At 41.4% G+C, this 25,741-nt stretch overlaps 2 protein-coding genes across 2 annotated transcripts; both read right to left on the bottom strand.

Annotated features, from left to right (window-relative positions):
• Positions 1 to 779: 779 nt before the first annotated feature.
• On the bottom strand, positions 780 to 7,465 carry OTOR (otoraplin). Its single transcript, XM_065632583.1, is given in 5 exon segments — positions 780 to 966; positions 3,815 to 3,925; positions 4,487 to 4,626; positions 5,085 to 5,210; positions 5,213 to 7,465. Coding segments are annotated over 5 exon segments (444 nt in total). The 5' UTR covers positions 5,256 to 7,465; the 3' UTR covers positions 780 to 942.
• Positions 7,466 to 8,294: 829 nt separating this feature from the next.
• Positions 8,295 to 16,493, bottom strand: SNRPB2 (small nuclear ribonucleoprotein polypeptide B2). The gene is made up of 7 exons (XM_065632582.1): positions 16,408 to 16,493; positions 16,160 to 16,247; positions 13,569 to 13,741; positions 11,763 to 11,903; positions 10,853 to 10,906; positions 9,202 to 9,290; positions 8,295 to 8,684 (listed from the first exon to the last, which is right to left on the bottom strand). The coding sequence occupies exons 2-7, from the start codon at positions 16,221 to 16,223 to the stop codon at positions 8,525 to 8,527; spliced, it is 681 nt and encodes a 226-aa protein (XP_065488654.1). The 5' UTR covers positions 16,224 to 16,247; positions 16,408 to 16,493; the 3' UTR covers positions 8,295 to 8,524.
• Positions 16,494 to 25,741: the final 9,248 nt, after the last annotated feature.

Here is a 25,741-nt window from a genome sequence, read left to right on the forward strand (position 1 = left end):
ACCTCCCCACACGTTCCCGCGTCCCAGGTGGAGGCAGCAGAGAGCCCAGGGGGGCGATGACCAGCCGAGGGGGGGACGACCGCAGCAGACCCTCCACCCCCGCGGCCGTGCTACCTCAGGCGGCCCTTTCCCGCCTTCAGACACAAGCGCGGGCAAACGCTCGGTTCCGATTGGCTGCCGCGCCGGCGGGCGCTCGGCCCCGCCCTTCTGGAAGGTTCTGCGCCCCTCAGGCGCCCGGAGCTCTGAGGGCGGCCGGAGCCGCAGCCTCAGCCGGTGGCGGCTGCCGCAAGAGGGCACTCGGAGCCGCGTTTAGGCTGTGCCCACCTCTGTTCTGTGAACACCCAGCAGAGGCTGAGCGTCTCCCACACCAGCGCTCAGGGGGGCAACTGGGCGCCGTGGGGAGGAGCCCCGGGGCAGGCACCGTCCGCAGGCTCAGCCCGACCGCGCCCCGATCCAGCACACGCGGGGAGCGAGGTACTCTTCTGACACATAGTTAGTTAACCAGTGATTTCTGAGTTGTTGGCTGCCTCTTGCAACAAAAAGGAATTTATTCCAGCGAGTCACACACGGCTCACCCAAGCAAAGTATTTTTAAAACGTGGTGTAAGGTTGTGGCAGGGAAATGCAAGTCGAGATTGCACCTCTAATCCCAGACATGACATATTTATACCACACAAACTTACAGCAATTCAAAGGCTATTAGCTTTATTAACAAGTAATGAAGTACATGCAGGTAAAAAATTTCGAAAAACAAATCCTGCATGGGACTATTTCCCCATCGCAAATCACTCCCTTTAAATGAAAACTTTATTGATTTGAAGACAGATTACTTGTTTCACAAACACCCATTACAGACAAGGCTGTGTGTTGAGGGAGGGTGTGAGGTTTCCTCCTGTCAGCTTTCCCGGGTAGCAGCCAAGAGATTACCTGGCTGCTTCCAGCACTATTCGCAGAAGAAATCGATGTCCTAAAAAAGAGAGAAGGAAAGATGCTTTGGGATTATGAAGGATTAACATTCCTTTATCACCCCCAAAGGTACAATGAGTAGATGCAAACACCAAATACACTATAATATACTCAAAGCACACCATAATATACTCTGTAAACAAACTAACAACAGAATTCTGGAAAGGAAAAAGGTCCTTTGTCTTTCAACTCCTTTTGCGCAGCTGCAATGATTTGTTCCTGCTATATATATTTAAAATGAAGTAGACAATACCACCTTCTCTATTTCAAATGCTTCCTTTATCTCTTTTTTTAAAATTATTTTTTATTCCCACATCCATATCTGGAGTTACTAGTCATATGTAACCCTTTATCCTTAAACAGCTCCTAATCACACATTAAAAGATGCCTTAAACAGACTGAGGCTATGTGATACACTTGCTACGGAGAAACGTGACTAGAAAATAAATGCCAGTATTTTTGCTCAAAAACTTCCAGCATGGGCCAGACGTTCACAGCAGATTGCTTTCATCTAACTTCCCGCTATTATCTCATACAGCAATGTAGATCTCGATTCTGCTGCAGGGAATTATCACTCTGTGGTGCTCAAACTGTACAACGTTTACATTAGCCCAGCGTATCGCATATAGCTGTCCACTGGAAGGAGAAGCCAGGGAGCTGTTTCAGAGCAGGTGCTTGCTGGTAATGGAAGTGCTCTCATCTTAGCCAGCAAATGGCCAATTTTAAGTGATGGAGAAAAGGCAGGCAAATCCAACACTGCTTTGTAGTACACAGTCTATTGTGTTGAGTCTATTGTATTCAGTGTGATTCAACAGTTCAGAAGTAGCAGTGCTGGGGAAAAAAAAATCTCCTAAGATTTATTGCTCAAACAGCAACCAACTGGCATGGATTACCCAGTGCTGCACAAAAGGACACTGAGAGAATTTCACAGGCAGAAGTGTTTGTTAGCAGGGTCTATAGCTGATGGCATTGACTCCAAAAGGGAAAGTTACTTTTTGGAAAAAGAACGAAAAAATGAGAAAAAAAAATAAAAGGGGGCTCAGAGACACAGAGGCCCCCAGACTAGTGTCCTCTTTCAGGCTTCTCTCCAGTGCAGCACATTTCCTGCCCCCCCCCCCCCCCCAATACTTTTGCCCATCAAGTTCCTTATCGGTTGTTCCTCCGAGCAATGCCCTTTGTGTGTGCCACCCAGTGCTTCCATCAGTATAGGTGCTGCATGCTGATTAATCGCTAACATTTGGGGGTCAGCAGGACCCTTCATATAAATGAAACACCAGAGCTGAGGAGTAGGAGAAGGGGTGGGTGGAGAAGGTGGTTCTCACGTCAGGGGCAAGCCCGTCCCAAGAGAACTGTGTCAGTGTGCAACACTAGCTTTGTATCAAAAAAAGCATCTTTAAGGGACATTGCTGGAGCAAACAGCAGGCCCATCCACAGATCGGTCCAGATGTGCTGCAGACTGTTTTAAATGGGAACTTAGAGTCAGATCCTTAAGGGTCACATTTGCAACATACAGCTGAGAGCAGCAGAACAAGGAAAATAACATATTTGTATCACCCTTCATTTTTGTTGTGAGAATGTGAAATAAGGATAAAAAAACCCTGTGAAAGTCTGCATCCCTAGTTTTGCCAAAGAAAATTACTTTCCAATTAAAGTTCTGCATTGCAGCCTGGCAACAGCCCATTCTGGGCCCCGAGTCAGCCTGCAGGCTACAACATTGCTTCAACCTACCTCTGCTTCCACTTCAGCTTGCCATGCAGCAGACTGGCTGTCATATTGTTGAGAAAAGAGCTTAGAAACATATTACCAATTCTTTCATGTTCTGTGATCAATTAATTGCTGCAATGCCTCTAGGCCAAATTCAGAATAACCGAATATAGTGTCAAGAAAGGCATTTCCTCAAATAATGCTTATCTGACACAACGCGAATCCTAGCGATTACTAACATGAAACAAAATTCTTCCTTTCACTTATTTCCTCTATGTTAATGAAACCCATCTAATAATCTGGACCCAGGATTAAAGACTCTGTATAGAATTCCAAGATCGACGCGCTAATTGTATTTTGCCATACACTTCAAAATGGCATATAGCTAAATATTCAGAATTGATGAAGGTAATTATTGGAAACATATGACTCAATTTAAGCACAGAAATAAGCTACCAGTAAGTGTTAATTGTAAACTAAACCATACCGGCCTCTGAGAAAGGACCCCTCTTTTCCACTGCTCTGTGAAGTGTTTCAGATCTTCAGTTAAATTAAGAGTTGTCTGACATATGAGATACTACTGTACTTAGCTGGGGACAATTACTCTTTCAGAAATACAACCTGCTCACTCACAGAACACTAACATGTTTACATTCGCATTTTAATTCAGCTTTCTGATAGCCGTACCAATACCTTTAAAAGCATACTTGCTTTCTCACAAAGAGGAGAGTGTAAATCAGAAGTTCTCTATGACACTGTCCATCTATAAACACAATTAAGAGATAGTGTGCTTATACATGTTGCTGAAGTCCACACCACAATATCCAGACTCCAAAAAAGAAAGCTTCTTGCAATGTACTTCAAATGGTTTGGATAAAACTTCTTGAAGGAATACTATTCAAATCAATAGGAACTCTGGTAAGATCAAGCCCTTAATGCAGTATTTGCAATGCCTGCAATGTCAGAGCTTATGTTAGGGATTTTATTTAGGCTATTTGCGTGTATAAAGGCCCAAAGATTGAATCCCTAAGCATCTGTGATATGCTACAATCAACTGCCACAATTATGATTTGTTTTTACAGCAAATTAGCATTACACAGCCAAGTATAATTATGTAGCCAGCTGGGCTTTTGCAAATTCCTTACCGTTGTAGGAACAGTCTTATTTGCTTCTTGATAGACGTGTTGTTCTGAGACTAAACTGCTAGGGAAATAACCAACTGTCCCCATATGGTCTTCATACTGCTCTCCATAAACCTTCAAGCAAGGAGATGTATAATTAGGTCCCTTAAAACAGTTCTCATCTGGTTTGAGCTAGTTTGTAATTTAGTCAAAAGCAGTGACTAATAGTGTTTTTTACTCTGGTTTTAGATTTCCTAGTTTCCAATTAGCTGGCACATGAAACGAACCATTAGCACAAGTACTGATCCAGGCATACATTTTTGGAGTAAATTAATACTGCCTATAGTTTATTTGGAAATCTTTTATAAATACAGCTAATATTTATCTTTGCTTCCCTTAAATTTAAGGGGTTTATGACCAACTGTGGTAAAAGCTTTCTCCTCCACAGTTTCAGCAAACAGCCACAGAAAAAACTGTCAAGCCCTTCTGTTAATTACCATATAGTTATTCCATTACAAAAAAAAAAAAGCTTAAAACCCTCAAGACTCCTTAATCAGTTTAAGTTTCAACATTCACTTTGAAAACTACGTAGCTGCTTTAAAACCCACAATAGCTCAGCATTAGCATCCATTTCTTGACAGAAATGCGTGTTAATCTACTTCTGGTTTTCTCATATACACAAGAATCTCCTCTTACACTTCCAGCCCAGAATTCTCCAGAGTCTTTTTCTTTCACTAGTTTTGAGTAAACATAAATCAACTGCCCTTTTTTAATATTAATGAATCTGCAGTCTGGAGCATTGTAATCCTCTTCTGCTCTGGCAAGGGAAATGGTGTCTAGAAAAAACAAAACAAAACAACAAAAAGAATGAGGTAGACAAATTTAAATACATATATACTTTGGTAGAGAAAAATATGTGCACGCATGTTAAAACTATATCTACAGAGAAAGTAGGTTATCCTGAAATTAAGTTTTCAAGAATTTGTTCTGCTCATTTTTATATTCTCCAGTAAGCAAAGTTAACAGCTTAAGAATGTTCACAGTGGAAGTTACAATCCTCCTCTCTGCACCTACTTTTCACTTGAATGACAAATGTCCCTTACAAAAACTTTTTTTGCAGTCAAACTGCTTGTGACATTCCACACGAACTCTACCACTCTGCTTTTAAAGTTGACAAACCAATGCAAATATAACTGAGCTAAATAAGCAGAGTAGTTTTCCCTCACACTACAGCATCCAAACACTGCAGTCACTCTTAAGACCACATTCTCAAAATTAAAACAAAATTACTTACAGACACAGTTGTCATCAGCACACAGCTTCTTGCTAGCAAGCTTGTCCATAAAAATTCCAGTTACAAGAGGACACATTAATCCGACACACAAAACAACCAAATAAAAAGGTTGTGTCATTTTTTTTCTTTGCTGCAGTGGTTGCTGAATGCGTCAGGTCCAGCGATTCCCATCCTTTATGGAAGAGGCAGACACCTGGACAAACATGCCGGGCCAATGGGAAATGGTGAGAGCGACATTCCACCCCACCAGAGGAGTTGTGGGCGGAAGACCTCAGGGTCCACTCATGAAACTCAATCCCTTCCCAAAGCTGTTCTGCATTAACATTTCAGTCAGTAACTGTATTATTTAAATGTTCTAAGCCTTCCTGTAGTTGTCCATAGTCTTAATCTTACATCAAGAATGTTCAAGAATGAAAATTAAGTCAGACTCTGGTAAGCAGCAAAGGAAATTACATCCTTCCAAATCCTCAAGTTCTTTATTTTCACAAACGCTCACTGATAAGGGTAATCTTCACTGGACCATCACCCCTCTGTGGCAGACATTCCCCTGTTATGGTCTATAGAAAGGACCTACTAGGACCCTAACACATGGATGCAAATGTAAACAAACCATTAGGGAGTTGAAACCCAGTAAAAAGGTTTTGCAAGTCAGCAATTTAAATTTGAAGTCTAAAAGGCTCAAGCACTGCACAGCCATATAGACAAGATCCTTTCCACAGGGAGATGCTGTGAAGAGCAAACCCCAGAGGTTACACCAGGACAGCAACCACTTCACTTTTATTGACATAGCTGAGCTCAACTGAGTTTGCAGATGCAAGACGCGGAACAGCATACAGTGCCACAGGCTGACTTAAATATTCCTCTTCACACCTTGGAGAGAACATCTAGAATTCATCTAACTTCCCAAAATCTTGTCCTAGCATACATGGGGCAAGACTCATAGGAAGTATTTTAATTAAAATAGGTGCACAGACATGCACAAAAGGAACAGCCACTGGAGTTACCGTACTGTAAGCAATATACATCCCAGCTGTCAGGCTGCAGAAGGGTGCTCTGGATCAGTCCGTAAGAGTGACCAAGCGCAAGTTTGGGAATTTCCAAAATGTCACTCCAGATAACCTACCTGATTCACGAGGAGGCCTGAAGAGCTGCTGGCTGCACCAGCTTTCAGTCCACAAGCAGAACAGAGGAAGCTGTCAACTGTCATCAAAAATCCCATGCTCTATTTTAAAGGAGCATCTCGCAATTTCTAGCATCACCCTCCTATTATAGCTGACTTCACCATATTCTCCTCTCCTCTTCCAGCCCATTATTCCTTCCTCCAACCTCCCATATGAAGTGTCTAACTTCCTTCATACACAGCTCTATGCAAACCCTTCGAAGCGAGTGAAGAGCTGTGGTATGCAATGGTATCACGTACACAGACTACTGGGATGCAAAGACAGCATATCTAATACCTATAAAATTATGACTGCAGAAGAAAAAGCATAAGGTTCATGAGAGAATAACATAGTCACTTTTGCTCCCTTACAGGCACATTAAAATGGTTTTCACTTGCAAGTATATTCGTGAAATCACAGGAAAAAAAAACCACCAAAACACTAAAAAGAACGAAAAAATACGCATATGGAGGTATGACAGTAATTGAGATGGCACTGAAAGGGGAATAATCTTGCAATGTACTCTGGGAGCAGAAAATAAACGATTTTTTAGGTCTTGTGCAAAAAAAGTGGTTTACGTAGCTAGTTTTATGCATAACACTTCCTCAGAAATGGAGTGGACATGCCAAAACTACTAAGTATACCAAGATTTTATACAAAGCAATTATGCTTCCCTGAAGGCGCAGCACTTTGTCCAAAGAGCAGGTTTAAGTGAGATCTCAAGTGCTTCAGAACACAAGCTGGGGAAATCATGCTCTGCAGCTACAGCTGAGCCCACACAACACAGGATGGGCTGCACCGAGCCACAGCCACTACAGAAAGGCTACAGCTTCCAGCATCCTCCTCCCGCTCCCATTAACCAAATTACTTTGGAAACAAAAAGCCTCAACACTTGCAATGTAGCCATTCTGCAAAACATTCTTCCTTTTAACACCAGCTACTCTAATACTTGCCTGAACTGCTTCTAAAGGTAACCACGCTAACTCTATCCCATTACTTCTTCATCTGAAAGGGTAGTTAGTGGCCTCACAGAGACAGTGTCCACGTGAGAAATGGTGCAACATGAGCCCACTGTGCAACTGCTTCCTCTCAAACAGGAATCTGCAAGGGTCTCAATGCAATCCTAGGCAACACCATGCAACAGATACTGTGAGATTCACAACAATATAGTAATATTTTAAGTGAATTTCATTATTCTCTTAACCTAAAATATCATTCTAGGTTTTCCATCACTGGAACACAACACTTCAGCTTTTGAAGTGATTTTTGCACCCAAATATCTAGAACAGTTGCAACTCACAGTACTACATCCAAGTACTTCACTGCATTCAGTGTATTTCATGTCACACAAGACCTGTAAAGGTTTTTGACAAATAGGAAAAAAATAAAACAACAAAACACCGAAACCAAAACAAACAAAAAAACTACACCAAAAAACCCACAAACAAAACCCAACCAACCACAACCAAAGCCAAACCAACAACAAACCAAAACTAGAAGCACTAGGACATGTATTTTAGAAAATCCAGCTTAAAACCAGATCATCAGGCTCATCTACACTGTCTTTGTAAAGAGCCAGAAAGCTCTTCCCAAACAATGTATTAAAATCATTGGTAATAGGGCTGGAAAGAGCAGAAGACAAAAGATAAACTTTTATGTTTCTTCTGTGGACCTGCTTCTACTACCAGCCATCATTTTATGAAGACAAAAACAAGTTGAACAATAGTGCTGTCAAACTGTAATCAATTTCTACCCACACCTGGAAAAAAAACTACTGACAATAATCTGCTTTTTCTTAAGTGACAAAATTATTCTTGCTGAAAAGTGGCTGTCCCTTTGATAATGAAGCTGAAGATTGAGTGTTGCATTTATTCTAAATATTCTAATTCTAAATGCTAACATTTAGCTCAAGTTTTTTGCTCTGGAAAAACAACTAATTTTCCAGTATTCACTTCTAAGAAATGAAAGTCACCTAAAAAGTAGTTAAACTAATATAGTGGATAAGGCCTGCAAGCCTAACAGATAAGAGAGATTCAAAGAAAAACATGGCTTGAAAACACCATAAACCAATTTGTTTTATAAAAATTAGTATTTCAACACAAAAATTTACTATCCAGTAGATCTGTGGAAATCCTACATCTGTCCTGGCCATTCTGGCAATCTTACACAAGTCTTAAGTTTTCTGCAGAGAACAGCAAACACAGTAGCTCATCAAAATATCATCGTATTAAAAAAAAACCCCACACCCTATCCACAGAAGTCCTTTATAGGAGCATATGGTTATTTCTTCGCATAAGTGATTTTCATAGCATGAGACGGAGTAATCTTGAATCCTTGGAGAGCATCTCGAGCAGCTCCTGCTTGATTCTCATTTTCAAACTCCACAAACGCAATATCATGGCGCCCAGGCACTAAGCGTACTTCTTTGAATCCAGGAAACCTTTAAAATAAGATGAAAGAGTCAGATAGTATTTCCTAGTTTGATAATACATCTCTCTTCAGTAGCCATAAGACCTTATAAGCATCTACTAGTATAGTAGTTACTACTCATGAAAGATTTAAATTGAAGGGTTTTAGATGTCCAGTTCTGAGAACCATGCCTCAATTAGGGATCATTACGTGGAAGCAATTTAATCAGTCTTGCGCACATACAGAAGCAACTAAAGCTAGTTTAAAAACTGCTCCTGCTGTCATAAAGTCTTTAATATTACAGTCACCAGCTTTAATCCGGTGCAGATTGATGGCAGATAACTTAAATAATCAAACCAGCTATGAATAAAATATTATTTGCTTTCTGCACCAAGTCATCAGAACTGACATCTGCAATCTTGGCAGTAAGACAACTGAAATACCTTCAGAAGAAACTCTCATTTCTAAAAAGTCAGCTTGCCAACAGAGAAAAAGAATACAGGTAAAAGAAGAATTCAAAGGAGAAGTCCTTTCTATTCAAAACTTACTGATTGAATAACATGGACAGCATCATCTCATTTGTTTCCTCAGGCAAATTATTAAGGAAAAGGATATAGTTTGGTGGGTTATCAGGCACCTGCAACAACAGAAGATCAAAGCTCAGAAGATTATATGCAGCTATCTGTTCCTGTGCATCTGTCTGTGTGATTATTTGAACTAAGACTCACGTATCCTTAGCTTTGCTTGCAACACTGCTAGCTGGACTTCAGTACACCCTCATGCAATATGCACACATAGCCCCTTGATTCTTTTACAATGATGTATTAATTTGGAGAGGCTCTTATTTCCACCCAAAAAAAAAAAAATTAAAAAAAAAAAAAAAATCACAGTAATGTATTGTCATAGGTGTCATTTAAACTCAACATCTCAGCAGCTGATGCTGCAGTATTCTTGGTACTGCCAGAGGTGCGACCCAGGTGCCTGAGCACTGGCTGTAGTGCTGCCCAAGACACCCACATGCCAGCAGAAGAACCTAGGAAGGCCTTGCACCCTTCTGGGAGAACAGCTGGAGGCCAAGATAAATACCCTGTTAATCTGGAGTGGTACCACAATACTGAATATCTTTGGGCAACTGAAACCCATAATACACATATGGTTTTACTACAGTGTTCTACTCAAATGTATTAGTCAGAAACTCCATTAGATTTTAAACTTTAGAGTCTTTATCTAACAGATTTGTCTGCTAATATGAATTTGCAGCAACCTGCAAGGCTGAGTAGTCAGTTTGCTGACACTGGACTGAAAGGCTGGAATCTTCCTAAGTCATCAAGGAAATTACAAAAATAAACAGAAACTGGACACTACTTCAAACCTCCTAATAATGGTGCCAAGTAAGTTACTGCTTCAGCAGAACAATTTCCTTGAGCTGATGGAAATATTCCAGGCAGTGCCATGAGAAAATAAACTTCCAAAGTTCAAACAAATATCTAAATACTCAGTGTTGTGCTTTGATGCAGACTGACATATACATATTGTGCTGTATTACAAATGGTAGCTGAAAGAAAACACAGACTGGGAGCAAGACATTTTCCCTGTGGATTACATATGCAATTCCCAGTGATAGTACTCAAGAAAGAGATGCAGGGCAGGCAAAGAGATTCTTCTACAGTATTTGCCCTCCTTCAAATTCTAGCTCTTTAGTACTAAATATCCACACAATCCTTTGGAAAATAAGACACTTCTGGGGAAAAAAGAAAAAGTGAGCAGAGGAACCCAAAACTCCTGAAAGGAAGCTCTAAGGCAGATATTCCGGCACCCTGTGTACACTTCCTTCTCCATTTCCACTACTAGAACAAAGCAAGTTAAAAGGAATTTACTAACAATGAAAAATTAAAAATCCTTCAACCAATACTAAACACGGTCCAAATTTAAGAATTAAGTGGGATTTGTTAATAGTGCAGTTTTCTGTATAATACCGAGAAACTTCAGATTTTCATTTCATGTCAACCAGATATAGGAGAAGTGGGACTTCTTTTGTTTGTTTACTGTAATTTTGCTGTTAGACAAATGTTTCATAAAACAAAAAGGAAGTTGTAAAATATGTCCTTGAGTTTCCATGTGTAACAATCTACTATTGATAGAGAATAATTTTAAACATTGGTGCTTTAAGTCACAAAAAAACCCCAAAAAAAGCATTACCTGTTGATTCTGTGCTGCAGTCCCTGGGGCACTGGCTGAATTTGGTGTTGCTCCCTAGCAAGTAAGTACAAAATAGTTTTATAGAAGTGTTCTGTCAGAAATACATAAGCACATATCACCATGTTTCTGTACGACTCAAGAAGTACGCTAAGGTTTTTTTAAGCTACAATCAGATGAACATTTGTTGCTTGTAAAATACTTCCCCAAGGGAAACATAAAGCACATTAATTTTGCTGAATTTCAAAACCAGGCAATCAAAGATAATACATTAGAAGTATCTGATCTGCCTAAGGGCCGAGTCAGCAGATCCAACAAATCACTGTTTCTCCACGTTATAGAATTTGGTTTAATAGACAAGAAGGAAGCAGGTCTGAAAATGAAGGCCTAGACAGGACATACCTAAGAGCAGAAAAAAAGCTACTACCATTATAGCTAGTAGCAAGTATTTCTTCCTAAGAGGTTTGTATATAGCGATTGATTTTCCAACTCCTTTTCATCCACCTGTGAAAGAATTATCTTGTTCCCATGTACCATTCTTCAGTGCTTAGAGCAAATAGGGCATTAAAATGCCAAAGGGAAAAACTGGTCGAGCACTGAAAGCTGGCATTAAAGCACACGTGCCTCCTTTTTTTCCTTTTTAAAAGAGAGGTTAGTTTCTACTTTGATTTATTGTACCTTTGCCCTACATCTTATTTTCATCTGCTAATAGGAAAGGAGGAAAAAAAAATTTTAAAAAAGGAACAGCAAGGACTATGTAACCATCCCTCTCTCCTTCAACTTACAGTGAGTGCCAAGAGCATTAGATATAAATAGATTACAGTTTAAGGAATTGAGAAGTACCAAAAGACAATACTTGATTCTTTAAAAAATTATTTTAAATAGCTTTTGTGTAAACACAGAAGCAACTTACCTGGATAACTTTTTTATTTGCTGCATTTGCTGACTGCTCCAGAGATTTGGCCTTCTTCTTTTCCTTCCTTTTTTCCTTATCGGCAAAAGTACCACGCATTTTAGAGATTATGTCAGAGTCTGTTTTTGCATACTGAATACGCTTTTTAAAAGGAAAAAAACAATTTGCAGTTAATAATACTGAACATTTTGCACCACCTTCCTTAACTTTACATTCACACATTGTTTTGCAGAAACTTCTTGTATTAAAAATATTGCTATAAACTGTAGGTATAGTTACAGCATATCTAATCCTCACAATTAATTCTGAACACAACTATGGAACTCTAAAAAACCCCAAAGATAGAAATTAGTAATTTTAACTCACTGAAATTTGAGCTCTATTGATCTAACAGCACCTTTGTAACATCTGTCATTGTAAAAGATGTACAAAGCTACACAACAACATTTGACAAAATTGGCACTAGCTTCTATTAAAAAACCCAATAGGGTTTTTTAACCCCATTTTAAGGAGAGTTTGAAATTTTACAGTGATTTCCCAGATCTCTGCAGAAAACAAGAGTTCAGCAAAACTCAGACTTCTTCAATAGAAAGGCAAATACCTGCCCTAGCCCCAACTGGATTGCATAAATGGTGTCAGCAGCAGAGCTGTGCTGGTTTTCTGACAAAGCTGCCAAATGCTCTAGTCAGGGGGTTAAGCAGATCCAGCTGTGAGCATACAGGTGTGTAACATTATCCATGCATACAACCCTTCCACTTTACTACCTCAATACAACATTATGCTGCAGTCAAAGACTTTTTTTTAATGCTTTTGTTTAGTGCTTAAATAGAGTATGCACACTGCAGGCAATACTCAACGAGGGAAATACACCTGAAAGCTTATGAAGCCTTTAATCTTTTTATTTCCTGCTGAGTTTTACTGAACACAAAACTCTTTAAGGGTAAACGACAGAACTAAGCTGGCACAGTTCCTTGTTAAGGATTTCATTAGACAATCTGAAAGTGTTAATGAAAAACATTCGTGGCTCAGCAACACAAGAACAGTCTGTGCTCTCCTGAATGCTGAAAGCCAGTATTAATATATCTATCCATCACTGAAGTCAAGCGGGCCATTTGCATGTATCATTACACCTCATAAATAGCTGCAGAATCAAGAGATGCTTAATTATTCAAGCAGGCAACAATGTGTCAATTGTTGTGCTATTCCACATATTATCAAGTACATTATTAAATTATGTTTTTTCAACCAGCAGTGTATTTGCTTCATTGAAGGTACACTAAAATTCAGTTCTTTGGCTTGGTGATCTGATGCATGCACAAAGCAGAACTAGCCATTGATTCAAAAAATAAATCACTGGTCACATCTGTTGATTTCTGCAATGTAAAACCGCAGAGATCTTCACCATACTCACTGTTACCTCACAAAGGAAGCATCATATTCCAGCTATTTATCATGAACATAATAGTAATTAAAGTTACTCTAGATAAACTAACTGAAAGCACCTAATTTCAATAATATTATAGAATGAATCTAATCAGTTCAACAGAAGACATGATGACTAAAATGAGAGTATTTAAGATCTTAAAAACTTTAGTCCAGTGTACAAAAACATAAAAAAATCACTTAGGAAATCTAAATGAAAAGTTCAAACTCCATGTGTGTTTTAATTATGGTCTCACCGGCATCCCTCTACCTTGCATAAATACATATATTTATCAATACGTGAATAACAGTACGAGTACACGATACACTGTATTGTACCATGGCAATTTTTTTTTGCTTTAAAAAGAGAACAGAATAACTTACCATTGGTTTCCCATAAAACGGAAAGCCTTGTAATTGTCTCAAAGCATTGGTAGATGACCCAAGTTCTTTAAATATAACAAAGGCCTGTCCTCTCATCTTCATAGTCTTTAAAGCCACGATGTCGACCACATGACCAAACTGTGAGAATAACGCATACAGGGACCTCTTCAGTTCTGTTGACAATATGAAAAAATAGATTACAACAGGTTACAGGCCAATGGCCACTTCTATGGAGTTTGCTGCTCTCCAGGGACAATGTTTTTTGCCAGCTTTAGCTCACACAGTGTGACATTACTTTAGTCAAAACTGCACATGTACAAGTTTATTTGCCCAGTTTTTCTATGTTGGTGTATAACACTCGGTTTCACGAGTATTCAGGTAGTGGAAACAGTTGTATCGCCATCCATTCTAAGAGAGTAACGATTACGCGTGGGTATGTATATACGTTTCTTCAAATGCATACATATACGGACACACAGACACTCACACACACTCCAGTATGATGTATGACAGCCAAAGACTGACCAGAAAATCCACATTTTAACATGCAATAGTAAAGAGGCATGACTGAAAACAAGAACATGGCAAAATAGTAACTACTTAAAGGCTAATTTCAAAATTTTGTTTGTAACTTTTATCAATTCTGTCACACACTATGGTTTTTTATATTCTGGATCTGAATATGTTTTTGTATGATCACACTGTACCTTACAACTGCAGTGGATTTGTTTTCATTATTTAAAAATACCTGACTACAAGCCAAACTAAATTTGAACTTTATCCAACCAACCTAAATAAATCCTCTCTATTGTGTAGTCATTTTACTTCACAAATCCTAAGAGCACTGCCTCTTGTTTCTCACTCTGAGACTCGGTGATACCAGCCCACTGTCACTTTCTCCAGCTGTGCTTGACCAGGCACAGTGCTATATGTTTTTTTAAAAGTTTTACAAAACACTTTCCTTAAAAATAACTACAAAACCTGTATTTTTTTAAAAATCGCATTTGCAGACTTTACAGATAATTTGAAATTCTACATTTAAAAATTATACCCACGCAATTTCATAATGGAGACTTAGTAGTTTATAGTGCACTTAACAAGCTATAAACAAAGCCCCAAGTTAAATTTATTCAGCAGAACCATCTTGACAAGTTAATAAATAATCCCTCAGCAAAGCTGTTCCCACTTTCAGATCTCTCTCTGAAGCACCCCACCCTGAAGAAACATTCAAGTAGTCATAGTCAGATCCAGTCACTGGGTTCACAAACAATAACAAATAAATTACAATGATCACTTTAGAATACAAGCAAAGCATGAGTTTTAAGTGGATGGTTCCATGCAGACATTGAATACACAGCAGATAAGGGCAAGAGATTTTTTTTCAGTATACTTTGAGGATCTATAATTCCCAACACAAAGTCATCTCTCTCTAGCGAGAGCTGTGGTAACTGCAAGGCAGGATCTAACAGGATGATGCAAAGCAGGCTGGCTCATGTCACGCTCACGACTTTTGCACAGTGCTAAAACAAATAAGGAGCGCACAAATGCTCCCACATTTCAGTGAGAAGGGACGGCTGACCACCGAAATCTACGCCAACATGCCCATTAGCATCCACTGGATATTCTCCTTACTCCTATCGTTACAGTTATTCACTCGTGAGCAAGTCTAACCTATGCAGTCAGCTACAGAACTACAGGAGAGAGGCAATAAGAAGCTTCCTTAGACACAAAGGCCCTGCTTTACAAAAAGACACTGTGCTACGTTTGTTGATTTTAGCTGCTGCAATTCAGAGAATTTAAAGACAAAAGGAATTATGAGTTTATCTTGTGTGTTCCATAATTTATCCTGAAGAACTGAAACTGGCGGTTTACATAATAAGGCTATAACTTATGATATGTCCGTAACACATATATTACCATCCAGCCATAGTTTAAAGATTTCAAATGATAGACATATATTGTAATTATAAGTAAGCTGTGATAAAAGTTAATTAGAAATTAGTATGACACAAAACTATGATGCTTATGTTCATGAGATAGCCTGGAGAAGGACCCAAGGAGATCTTATTACAGCCTTCCAGTGCTTAAAACTGGTCTGTAAGAAAGATGGGGACAAGCTTTTTAGCAGGGCCTGTTACAACAGGACACAGGGTGATAGTTTTAAACTAAAATAGAGGATATTCAGGCCAAACATGAGAAAGAATTTTTTTACAGTGAGGGTGGTGAAACACTGTCCCAGGTTGCCCAGAGAGGTGGTGGCTGCCCCATCCCTGGAGACATCCCAGGCCAGGCTGGCCGGGGCTCTGAGCAACCTGAGCTGGTGCAGATGTCCCTGCTCATGGCAGGGGTGGCACTGGGTGAGCTTGGAAGGTCCCTTCCAACCCAAACTACTCTGTGATTCACGACGAGCAGGCGGTTGCTGAGCTCGGTGCACGATCCCCCCATCCGGCACCTCAGAGCAGCGCCGGAGACCCCTCACACCCCGGCACTGCCGAACACCCAGCGCTGGGAGAGAGCCCACGCCCAGGCGGCGGCAGCCGGCCCGACGTGACACCATCCGGCTTCTCACGGCGAGTCACAGGCACCTGTACCTTCTTTCTTAATCTTGTCGTTGATGTTGTTGATGTAGATGGTGTGGTTCGGCCTGATGTCCATCCTCGGCGGCGGCTGCAGGCCTGCCTGCGGGCAGAGCACACGCGGGACCGTTAGCAGACGCCGAGGCGCTGCCGGAGCCCCCGGGGAGGGCAGCTGCCACCGCCGGCAACACCCCAGCCCCCGACAGCACCATCCATGCCGGGCCCCGGCCCCACGCCGCCCACCTCAGCTCGCCTCAGCTCACCTCAGCTCAGCTGCTCCCGCCGTGATGGCGGCCGGCCCTTCCCGCCCTGCCCCGCGCGCGCGGGGACGCAGCGCAAGCAACAGAGCCGCTCCCGCAGCAATCGATGTGCCGAGCGCCGGCGCATCGATGCGGCGCGGCGCATGCGCAGAGCCGGCTGCCGCACGGCGCGTGTTTTGCTCTGCGGGCGCCATGTTGGTTCGGGCCCCTCAGGCCTTGGGGCTTGTTGGCTCAAATAAATGGTTCTTTTTTCCCCCCGTGCGTGCGAACGGGCCGAACTTACACACAGCGACGAGATATTGCTTGTCGCAGAGTTGCACAGCCCTGGATGCTGGAATAAAACCAGCCCGCCAGGAAGAAAAGCAACAGCCACTGTATACAAAATCTTACCATGCTCAGGGCAGTCCCGAAGAGCCAGCTGGTTACGTGTTCGCATACTGGTTGCATCATAATTTTAGCGTATAACGAGCAATGTTCAGGTAGAGGACACTTTATCCAAGAGTCTCAACATCTTAAGACTCAACTAATTGTGCAGGTTTCGAAGTGCCCACAGCTGCAAGGTCAGCAGCAGCCGTGGTTTGTGATGAGCTGTTCCGCGAGTCGCTCACCTTCGTTAGAGGAGCAGACTGACCTAAAACTGAAAGGATTTATCTACCTTCTTTCCCCCAAAATAAGACCTGCCCTGAAAATAAGCCCTAGCGTGATTTTTCAAGATTTTTGAGGATGCTCAAAATGTAAGCCCTACTCCAAAAATAAGCCCTAGTTACAGATAATTTTAAAAGCCAATTTTAAATAGTGTCCAGGCAGCTATACATCTAAAAAAGTACTAAGTTTTGGAGCAAAAATTAACATGACGCCCCGTCTTGTTTTTAGAGAAACAGGGTATCTTTAGGTTAGCAATTGCCAACAGGATTCATTCTTTTAAGTGATAATGACTACACGCTCGGGGCGGCGCGATAAAAGGGGAAATTGGGTCACGAAGCCATTCCGCAAGCAGCTCGGTTTCAATATCATGGGGTAGCAAACTATACCGGTTATTTATCCCAGGCCCTGGCCGCAGGGGCCAAGCAGCCTGCGGCGCAGTGCGGTGAACCCCGCAGAAGCGCCTTGGGGGCTCGGTCTGTCTTTCCATCGGCCCTGAGGTGGGAGGGGGTCGTAGTCGGGCCGTGAGGCTTGACAGCGATTGAAATGGGCATTTCCCGCCCCAGGCTTAAGCTCTGCTTGGTGCCAATACAGTGATAAGCAGTTAGTTGCGATTTTTGTCTCTTCACATTTAACACTTGACACAGCAGCTTGTGGAGATTGAAGATCAGAAGGCTGGAACAGCTCTGCTGGGAGGACAGGCTGAGAGAGCTGGGGGTGTTCAGCCTGGAGAAGAGAAGGCTCCGGGGAGACCTTATTGCGCCTTTCAGTGCTTAAAAGGGGCCTGTAAGAAAGATGGGGACAGACTTTTTAACAGGGCCTGTTGTGACAGAACAAGGGGTGATGGTTGTAAACTAAAGGAGAGGAGATTCAGGCTAGACAGGAGGAAGAAATTTTTGCATTGGGGGTGGTGAAACACTGTCTCCGGTTGCCCAGAGAGGTGGTGGATGCCCCATCCCTGGAGACATCCCAGGCCAGGCTGGACGGGGCTCTGAGCAACCTGAGCTGGGTGAAGATGTCCCTGCTCATGGCAGGGGTTGGAGCTTTGAAGGTTCCTTCCACCCCAAACTATTCTATGGTTCTCTAGGAGATTAAGTAACTCAAAAATGCGTGTAGGCATTCATTAGCTAACATTTTTTTTTAGTTTTGATATGAAAAAAGGCGATGTATCTGAGCATGTAATTTCTTGAAGGTACTTTGAAAATCCCAGCGGTAGTGGTTGCTCAGGATAAATAAACAAAGTAGAGATTGCGGCTGCAGCCTTTGAATTTTTGAAATAATTTTGCAGGCTGCATACCTTCATTTCTATGAATAATTATGAGGGTTTTACAGAAACAATTTTAAGTTGCAAAGGTTTGACCTGGTTACATATTAAAAAGAAGTTCTTGGGGCAGGGGGGAATATAATCAACAAGATAGTTTTCGGTTAAACTATAAATTATGTTTGGACAGGCCATCCCTTTGTAAAGAGACAGGAATGTTAGGTAGAGTGTTCTTGGTTCAGTTACATTTCAGATTAAAAAAACCCATTACTTCCAGATTCTAGAGTTCGCTTGAGTAAAATGAAACGTGGTATTTAGGAAGCCTGTAAAGAACATGGATCACATTGAGTTGAATATAAAAGCAAATTTTAAAAAAGCACCATTGATTGAGATGTTACCTAGTTGTTGAATTGAACAGTGTGTGCTTCAGTTGTTTATAGCATTGCATTGTATGGAAAATATTGTGCTGGTACAATGCCATAGGCAATGCATACATGCTACCAATTCAATACATGATATATACAGTTCGGTCAAGTTTTCACATCCTATTTATTTGTCTTGTTTCTTTTGTTTATTGTCTTAGAAGTAGTTGTTAAGCCAAAGCACAACTTTGAGATCCAAGCATACACTAAACCACGATTTTTCAAAAAGGCTGACTGCTATTGTATGCGTTCATCAGCAGTATAGTCCATGTAACTAGTAACAATGTTCAAAACTACTTGTTATTAAGTCAACATAGCTAAGGGAGTTTGTCTTGTGGAATCAAAGATACTGACATATTATAAATGATTTTTGAAATAAAATCCTTAAACGGTTCATAGAGAAGACACTCTAAAGAAAACAAACACATGAAAAAACTCAACCTGACACAAAGTAAAGATGAATTCATGGCGTCTATAATTCTTCCAGTGCAGCATGCCACACTTGTGCTTGCTCAAAGTCATTTTAAGCACAGCTGATTTATTCTTGCAGAATTTAAATGCAATAAAGCTGAAAAGCCGTGTCTTTCTTGCTCCTCAGGTGGGATTTCACAGTCTGCCTGCCAGTTCAATAGAAGTGACATTCATTCCTCAGGTTGGCTTCCCCTCCTTCTCCCCAAGGTTTATTTGGATTACTTTTGTTTTCTTAATCCCCAAACAGAGAGCTACAGTGCTCTCATACTCAATACAAAAGTCATTTGTTTAAAAGTCTTTGAAAGCTTGAAGTATTGTAAAAAACATTTCAAGTTTCTCAGCAAAAATGCCTGTAGCAACTTAGTAAGCCATTATAATTCATTACCAACATGGTTCCAGTTTCAACAGGTAGCTGCTTCCTCGGAGACTGTCAAACAGTGTTGGAGAAGCAAAGCAGAGAGCAGAGGGTTCTTGAAAATATCTTTGTAGCTACGGCTTTTCCACCTTCCTGCCCTTTGCTCAAGGTCAAGGTCACCTAGCGTTTCATTATTATTGCTGTTGTTTGTTATGAAGCCTGTAATAAAAATCTTTTTGTTTATTTATTTTTCCTTTGTCTTCCTTTTTTTAAATTCAGTGCAATTCTCTGAACTAAAGCAGAACAAGAGCCGCGAGCTGCACATAGTAGAAGCCACACATCATCATCCAATCCTCCCAGCTTTGATTGGGTCCACATACACATAATGATGCTTCACGCTTTTCACAGTTGTTACCTTCCTGTATGAAGACTGTGGAATAAGTTACTCTAATTTATCAGTATAGAAATACTTTCATCTCACCTATGTGTGTGTTATTATGCTAGAAAGAAACGTGTGAATGCTTTGTGATACGGCTGGATTCGTCTATAGTACTTTGTAGCCTTTGACCGATGCGTTCTGCTGCGTCAAGGAGTATGATAGCACAACACACCACTGAACATTGGAACGTGGACAGAGACAGTGAACAGAATGATGGGAAGTCAGGAAATTCCCTCGCAAGTGCAAACAGTGGTGCCGTGAGCACTCGCAAAGTCGATATACATGACACCTCACATTTAAGACAGAAAAGGTTCTTTGAAGGGTGAACAACTTAGGGATCTATATTCAATTGGAAGGTGCAGAATAGAAGGAATTGGGTCCTATAAATCAGTGGTTGCTGGGCAGCTCTGCTGACTGACATCCCCCAGTGTGAATTGCCAGGAGCTGAGGAGGCCGCAGTGATTTACAGATTATTGTTCGCAGGCTGAGGATACCTGATCTCTGCAAACTAACAAAGCAAAGTGGATGGACAACGTGGTGACAGGAGGAAGTCAGTATTGGCAAATGTGTAGCAAAGCTTGGGAAAGCATCATTTGAAGCACCTGGATTAACTGTAACCACTTGGGAAGAGGAGCGGCTGACTCCCTTTGGAGGACAATAAAACACCCCTTGGTAGGGAGCGAGGCAAACAAAACCACTATGTGAAAGAGGAAAAATGTGCTGCATTTCCTTTAATAAGGCTGTTTCATAATCTCTTTAAAAATGCTTGAGTGTATTACTGCTTGATCTAGAAGAACATCCACACATTCGTCTAACATTTATTTTTGGCAGTTTATACTTTCAATTATTAAATACACTGCTTGGCAGACCTTTCAGGTAGAAAATGTAATTTAGTCAAGAGAGCCTCACCAACCAAGGGAAGTGTGAACCACCACAACCATGTCACCCAGAGAGGTGGTGGATGCCCCATCCCTGGAGACATCCCAGGCCAGGCTGGACGGGGCTCTGAGCAACCTGAGCTGGGTGAAGATGTCCCTGCTCATGGCAGGGGTGGCACTGGGTGAGCTTTGGAAGTCCCTTCCAACCCAAACCATTCTGTGATTCTATGAGGAGGGAGGTCTCCTCAGCTGAGGGTTCCCACAGCGCTTACTGGCAGCTTGCCATCAGCATCAAGCGTGGGCCTCCGTGAACGATAAGGTCCTCTAAAAAAGCTCTTAGATTTCCAAATGCTTCTTTCTCAAGCCAGCTCAGTCTTGAAATTGCCGAGACCCATGCCAGCATCAAGCTATGAAGCCATAAATAACCTTGTTTATTACTAGTCTTATGGTTAATAACTACTGCAGTTTGAGCAGACAGCAGTAGGAAGCCCCTCTAGCGAGTTCTGTCTGGGCTTGTGCTGAAGCTCTGTCAGTTCACTGTATGGATACTAATAAAGCTCATGAGTTATTTTGATTGTCTCATTCCTTCAAACATTTATTGTTTTAAATCATTTAGTTCTCAGTCAGAGCAGACACTGGGGAGCTGGTGGTAAATCACGCCGTCTCTGGTGCTTGAGTTCACTGTAAATTTACCATATCGGGTAGACTCAAGCTGACCATAAATTCTTTTAGCACTCCTAAAGCTTGGCTGGCTGTGGAAAAGACCGACTGTGTTGTGCTACCTTATGTTTGCAGCCGTGCTGGGAGTCAAAGAGCCTTTCAGTGCTTATTTCTCATTTATCCACAGTGTAGGAGAGCCCCTTCCAAGCGTTTGGGTTCTCCTGTGCCATCCCCTTGAAAAACCCCGACATCAACAAATAGTGTAGGTCAGAAGCAACATCAAACGTGGCTTCAATCTCCTCTCCATCAGAATTCCACTGCGGATCAGCTCTGCGCGTGTTGGCTTTCTAAAAGACTCAGTTCTGAGAATGATTTACACTGTCTTGCCTTCGGTAACATAAAAATAAATCTTGGCTCTGTAAGATGAGATCTTACCTCCGCATGAATAAATTTCCCACCTCCGGAGAGTGAAATGAGAACAGGTGCTTGGATATATGAATGTATGAATCTGTTGGCTTAAAATTAAGTGCACAGGTGGATTAAGACAATCCTTTCCACCACACTTCTAGTTACAAAGTGGGTCTATACAATATTAAGCAGTCAGCATCCTAAATCAAATAAAAATTTCCTGTTTTCAGCCTGAAAGGTAATTATTTCACATACAACTGGTTGTAATTTTTCAAGAGAAAAGTAGTCATGACAAAAAAACTTCCGTTTAAGAGTATTTTTGTAAATTACAGTAATTTTTTATAAAAGATTTTGTTATTCATAAAATAGGTAAACACTTGGACATTTTCAAGCACTGAAAAATTTTATTTAAAAAGGAATTTTGTTCTTTTATTGCAAGACAGAGGAACTATGAAGTCTGCCCATACTCCTCTTTCTGCCTCCTTAAATCTATGTGATAGTTTATCCTAGAGAATCCCATTCAACTGATATGACTTCATTATCTTGAGGTTAGTCATTTTTCAGATAAATGTGCAAATGTGATCTTGCGGTTGCTATCCGAAGGTAAGTTGCTGCCAAAGGTATGATTTCCAGCACAGGGTGACATTTCTGCTCGGACAGTAATTTAGCAAGCTCATGAAGCAATAACATCAGGGTGACAAAAGCACAGAAGGGTGACTTCTGCAAAACCGCTGGTGATCTCAGGTACTTGGATGGCAGCGTTTCACCGCTCTTCGCTCCTCCGCTTGATTCAGGTAGGTATGGAAACCATCTAAGAAGGCGTGGAGAAGCCATAAAGCAGATGAGAAAAGTGATCTTCCCAGATCTCCTCCGTCCGAGAGCACAGGACAGGACCAGGAGGGCAGAGCCAGCTTGTATGAGTTTGTCAGTGCAGACGCACCTGTTGGGTAGCATTGCCTCAAAATACAGTGCTGCCTTCTAGACTCTCCTCTCCCAAACCTGCAATAAAGTGTTAGAAATACAATACCACCTTTTCCAAGTTACACAGAATCTCAGCTAAACAATAATAGAGAATGTGTAGTCTCTTTCTGTTTGCTGATTGTAAAATATTTTTAGGGTTTGAGGCTTTTTTTTCTAGGTTTTATCTAGTTTATTGGTCACTTTGAATATTTAGTCCTTCCTAATGCTGCATTAGGAATAAAGTGGTGTTAACCATTCACAAGTAACAACAAATTGAAATTCGAATGCATATTCTGTGAAAGAGATGAAATTTCAGTAGTCTGTTCCATGCAATATTATTAATATCAAATAAAGGTACAAACCTATTTCTGATCCTGTTATCTTATACTGGATTTGGGTCTGTGTCCAAGCACCAGCTGCCGGCACACAGACAGCCCTGAAAGGTACAGCCTGAAGCTTTGCAGCTCTGGCAAATCGGCCTCTAATCTCCTGAAAACGGGGCCTGTGAGTGGGAACTGACATCCAAAACCGTGTCTGAGGGAGAGTCAGCTAGTCGGTTGCATTTGGACTTTATCATGCTGCATCCACGCCTGCTTGTTATAGCTGAGCAGCGAACAAGGCTTGAGACTGACATTGCCCCTTTGGACCTCAGCAAACTTTGAACTCTCAATTTCGAGTGACAGTCGAAGGAAGAAATCCATAGCCTGAGGAGGGAGTAGCCTGTCCATTAGCTTAAGTGGGTCTGTCAATGAGGAGAGGATCAATATTGTTCCTTGTACTTGGTGCTCACATCTCTGCACCCCAGGTGTCTTTCCCTGGTCCGTTTTGGCCGTAACGGTGTCTTGCCCCCGTGTACCGAGACCACACGTGTGCATAAATGTCTGCAGTGGTGGGTTGTGTCACGGCTCATATGTCAGGGGTTGTCTTTCCCTTCTCCAGTGTGTCCTTCAAAATTATTATTTGTTTTTGTGGGACATCTGCTTATACACAGGGAACATCCCCGTGCTGATTTTGTTCGACAATCACAGCCTTTGAGTGAGTCAGCTGGGGATGCTGTCACCCTAAGAAATACTGCTCAGCAGCCAGATGATATGCCATGAACCATTTCTGCAGGGAATCCATCTTAAACTCATTTTAGGCTAACACAGCCACAGCCGTATATTACAAAAAGGGGCAGCTAACCCTTTAGATCTGCTAAGTGTGATTGAAACACATTACTCACTTTCTCACTATTGGACAGTTTTCTCCAAGAAAACAATCACTGAGGGGGGAAAACTCACTATGCAGGCAGTCATAGAGCTATGTTAATGACAAGGTTTCTTTGCTCTGACTTCAAACCAGAGCCAGCTGCCAGAGGGAAAAGCACAGAAAATTAACTGTTCCAGGGTACGCTCAGACCTTTTTCAAGTCAAACAAATTTTGCCTTAAGACATTGAAGTATTAAGAATATTGACAACACCAGTACAAGCACATGTATTAATTATTTGTAAATAAAGTGGTTTTTCTTGATGATGAGATCAGGCAATGTATCTTCTCTGTGTGCTGTGGAGCTGACAGCATTTCGGCGTGAGCAAGCCCTTGGGCAAGGCAGGCACAGTGTGTAAGGGTCTCTTCATTTATTAGAACACCACAACATTAACTAAAGCCTTACCAGGGCTGAGGAGGGAAGTTGTAAGGAGTGAGTGTGAAATAAGATGTTCATCAGATGTCCGTAGATATCCTGCATAATCTAATATAACCAGCATAATGGAAATGAAAGAGACAAACTTCCTGGTATCAGAATCCTGGTGGGAGTTCTCCATAACCAAGAACAGGGAATAATTCTCTTTTCCTTTCTCTTTCCATATACTGCAAAACCTCCCTTCCCTTCCCTTCCCTTCCCTTCCCTTCCCTTCCCTTCCCTTCCCTTCCCTTCCCTTCCCTTCCCTTCCCTTCCCTTCCCTTCCCTTCCCTTCCCTTCCCTTCCCTTTCCCCTTCCCTTTCCCCTTCCCTTCGTCTCTGTTTAAAAATGGAAATGCTAATTATTTTCCTTTTTAAAATAAAGACCTGTTACATGCCCAGCAGTAGATTTGTCACATTGCCACACATTGATCCTGTAAACTGTAAAAAAATTACCCCAACCATCAAACCGCCCAGCTGATAAAGCCAAACTTCCTGATAAAATCAGGCTTGTTCTACGCAATATGAACAGAAATGGGATTGTTATATGTTTGGGGTGAAATAATATGGTATGACTCCAAAAAGAAATCCCTAGAAAGAAAAATAGAAGTGATTTTTAGATTAAAAAAGTCACATTAACAGTGCTTTCTCTGTGCAGAAAGAAAAAAAAAAAAAGATTTTGTGTTTGAGTCTGGTATTGCAGGAGCTGATGCCACTGATCCGCTCATTCATTTCAGCGGGGCTCTCTGGAAAGGTCTGCCGGCGGGATGAATACGGATTGTTAGCATTCATAAAAGTGCCTCGGCGCTTTGTTGCCAGGAAACGGTAATGAAAGTATAGGGATGCCAGCTTGATGATAGGGCTACGGGGCGGCGGCATTAATCCCGTGCTTTGCAGACATGAGATCTCTATCATTTGCAAACATGAATGCCTGCACAGGCTGATGGAAATTTCGGAAGGTCATTTTGCTAATGGTTTTCTAGAAATGTGGAATGTTAGAAAAGCTTAAGCCAACAACAGCATCACGCAAGGGCTCTGAAAAAAAACTCCTCTACCCTGTAGAATACAGTTTTATGGGATATACTAGTGCATAAAGTGTTTGTGCTGTTTGCTTTTGACATAAGGAGAGTATAACTAAGGTGACTTGCCTCTGCAAGAATCGGGGACCATCAGGTGTTATCG

Source organism: Caloenas nicobarica, chromosome 3, assembly GCF_036013445.1.
Source record: "Caloenas nicobarica isolate bCalNic1 chromosome 3, bCalNic1.hap1, whole genome shotgun sequence".
In the NCBI taxonomy this organism is placed as follows: Eukaryota; Metazoa; Chordata; class Aves; order Columbiformes; family Columbidae; genus Caloenas; species Caloenas nicobarica.

Coding starts and splice junctions, on each gene's coding strand:
- SNRPB2 (XM_065632582.1), bottom strand. CDS start 16,223: ATGGACATCAGGCCGAACCACACCATCTACATCAACAACATCAACGAC. Junction 11,904..13,568: donor CGTTTTATGGGAAACCAATG/GTAAGTTATTCT, acceptor CCTTTTAAAAAG/CGTATTCAGTATGCAAAAAC. Junction 10,907..11,762: donor CAAATAAAAAAGTTATCCAG/GTAAGTTGCTTC, acceptor CTTACTTGCTAG/GGAGCAACACCAAATTCAGC.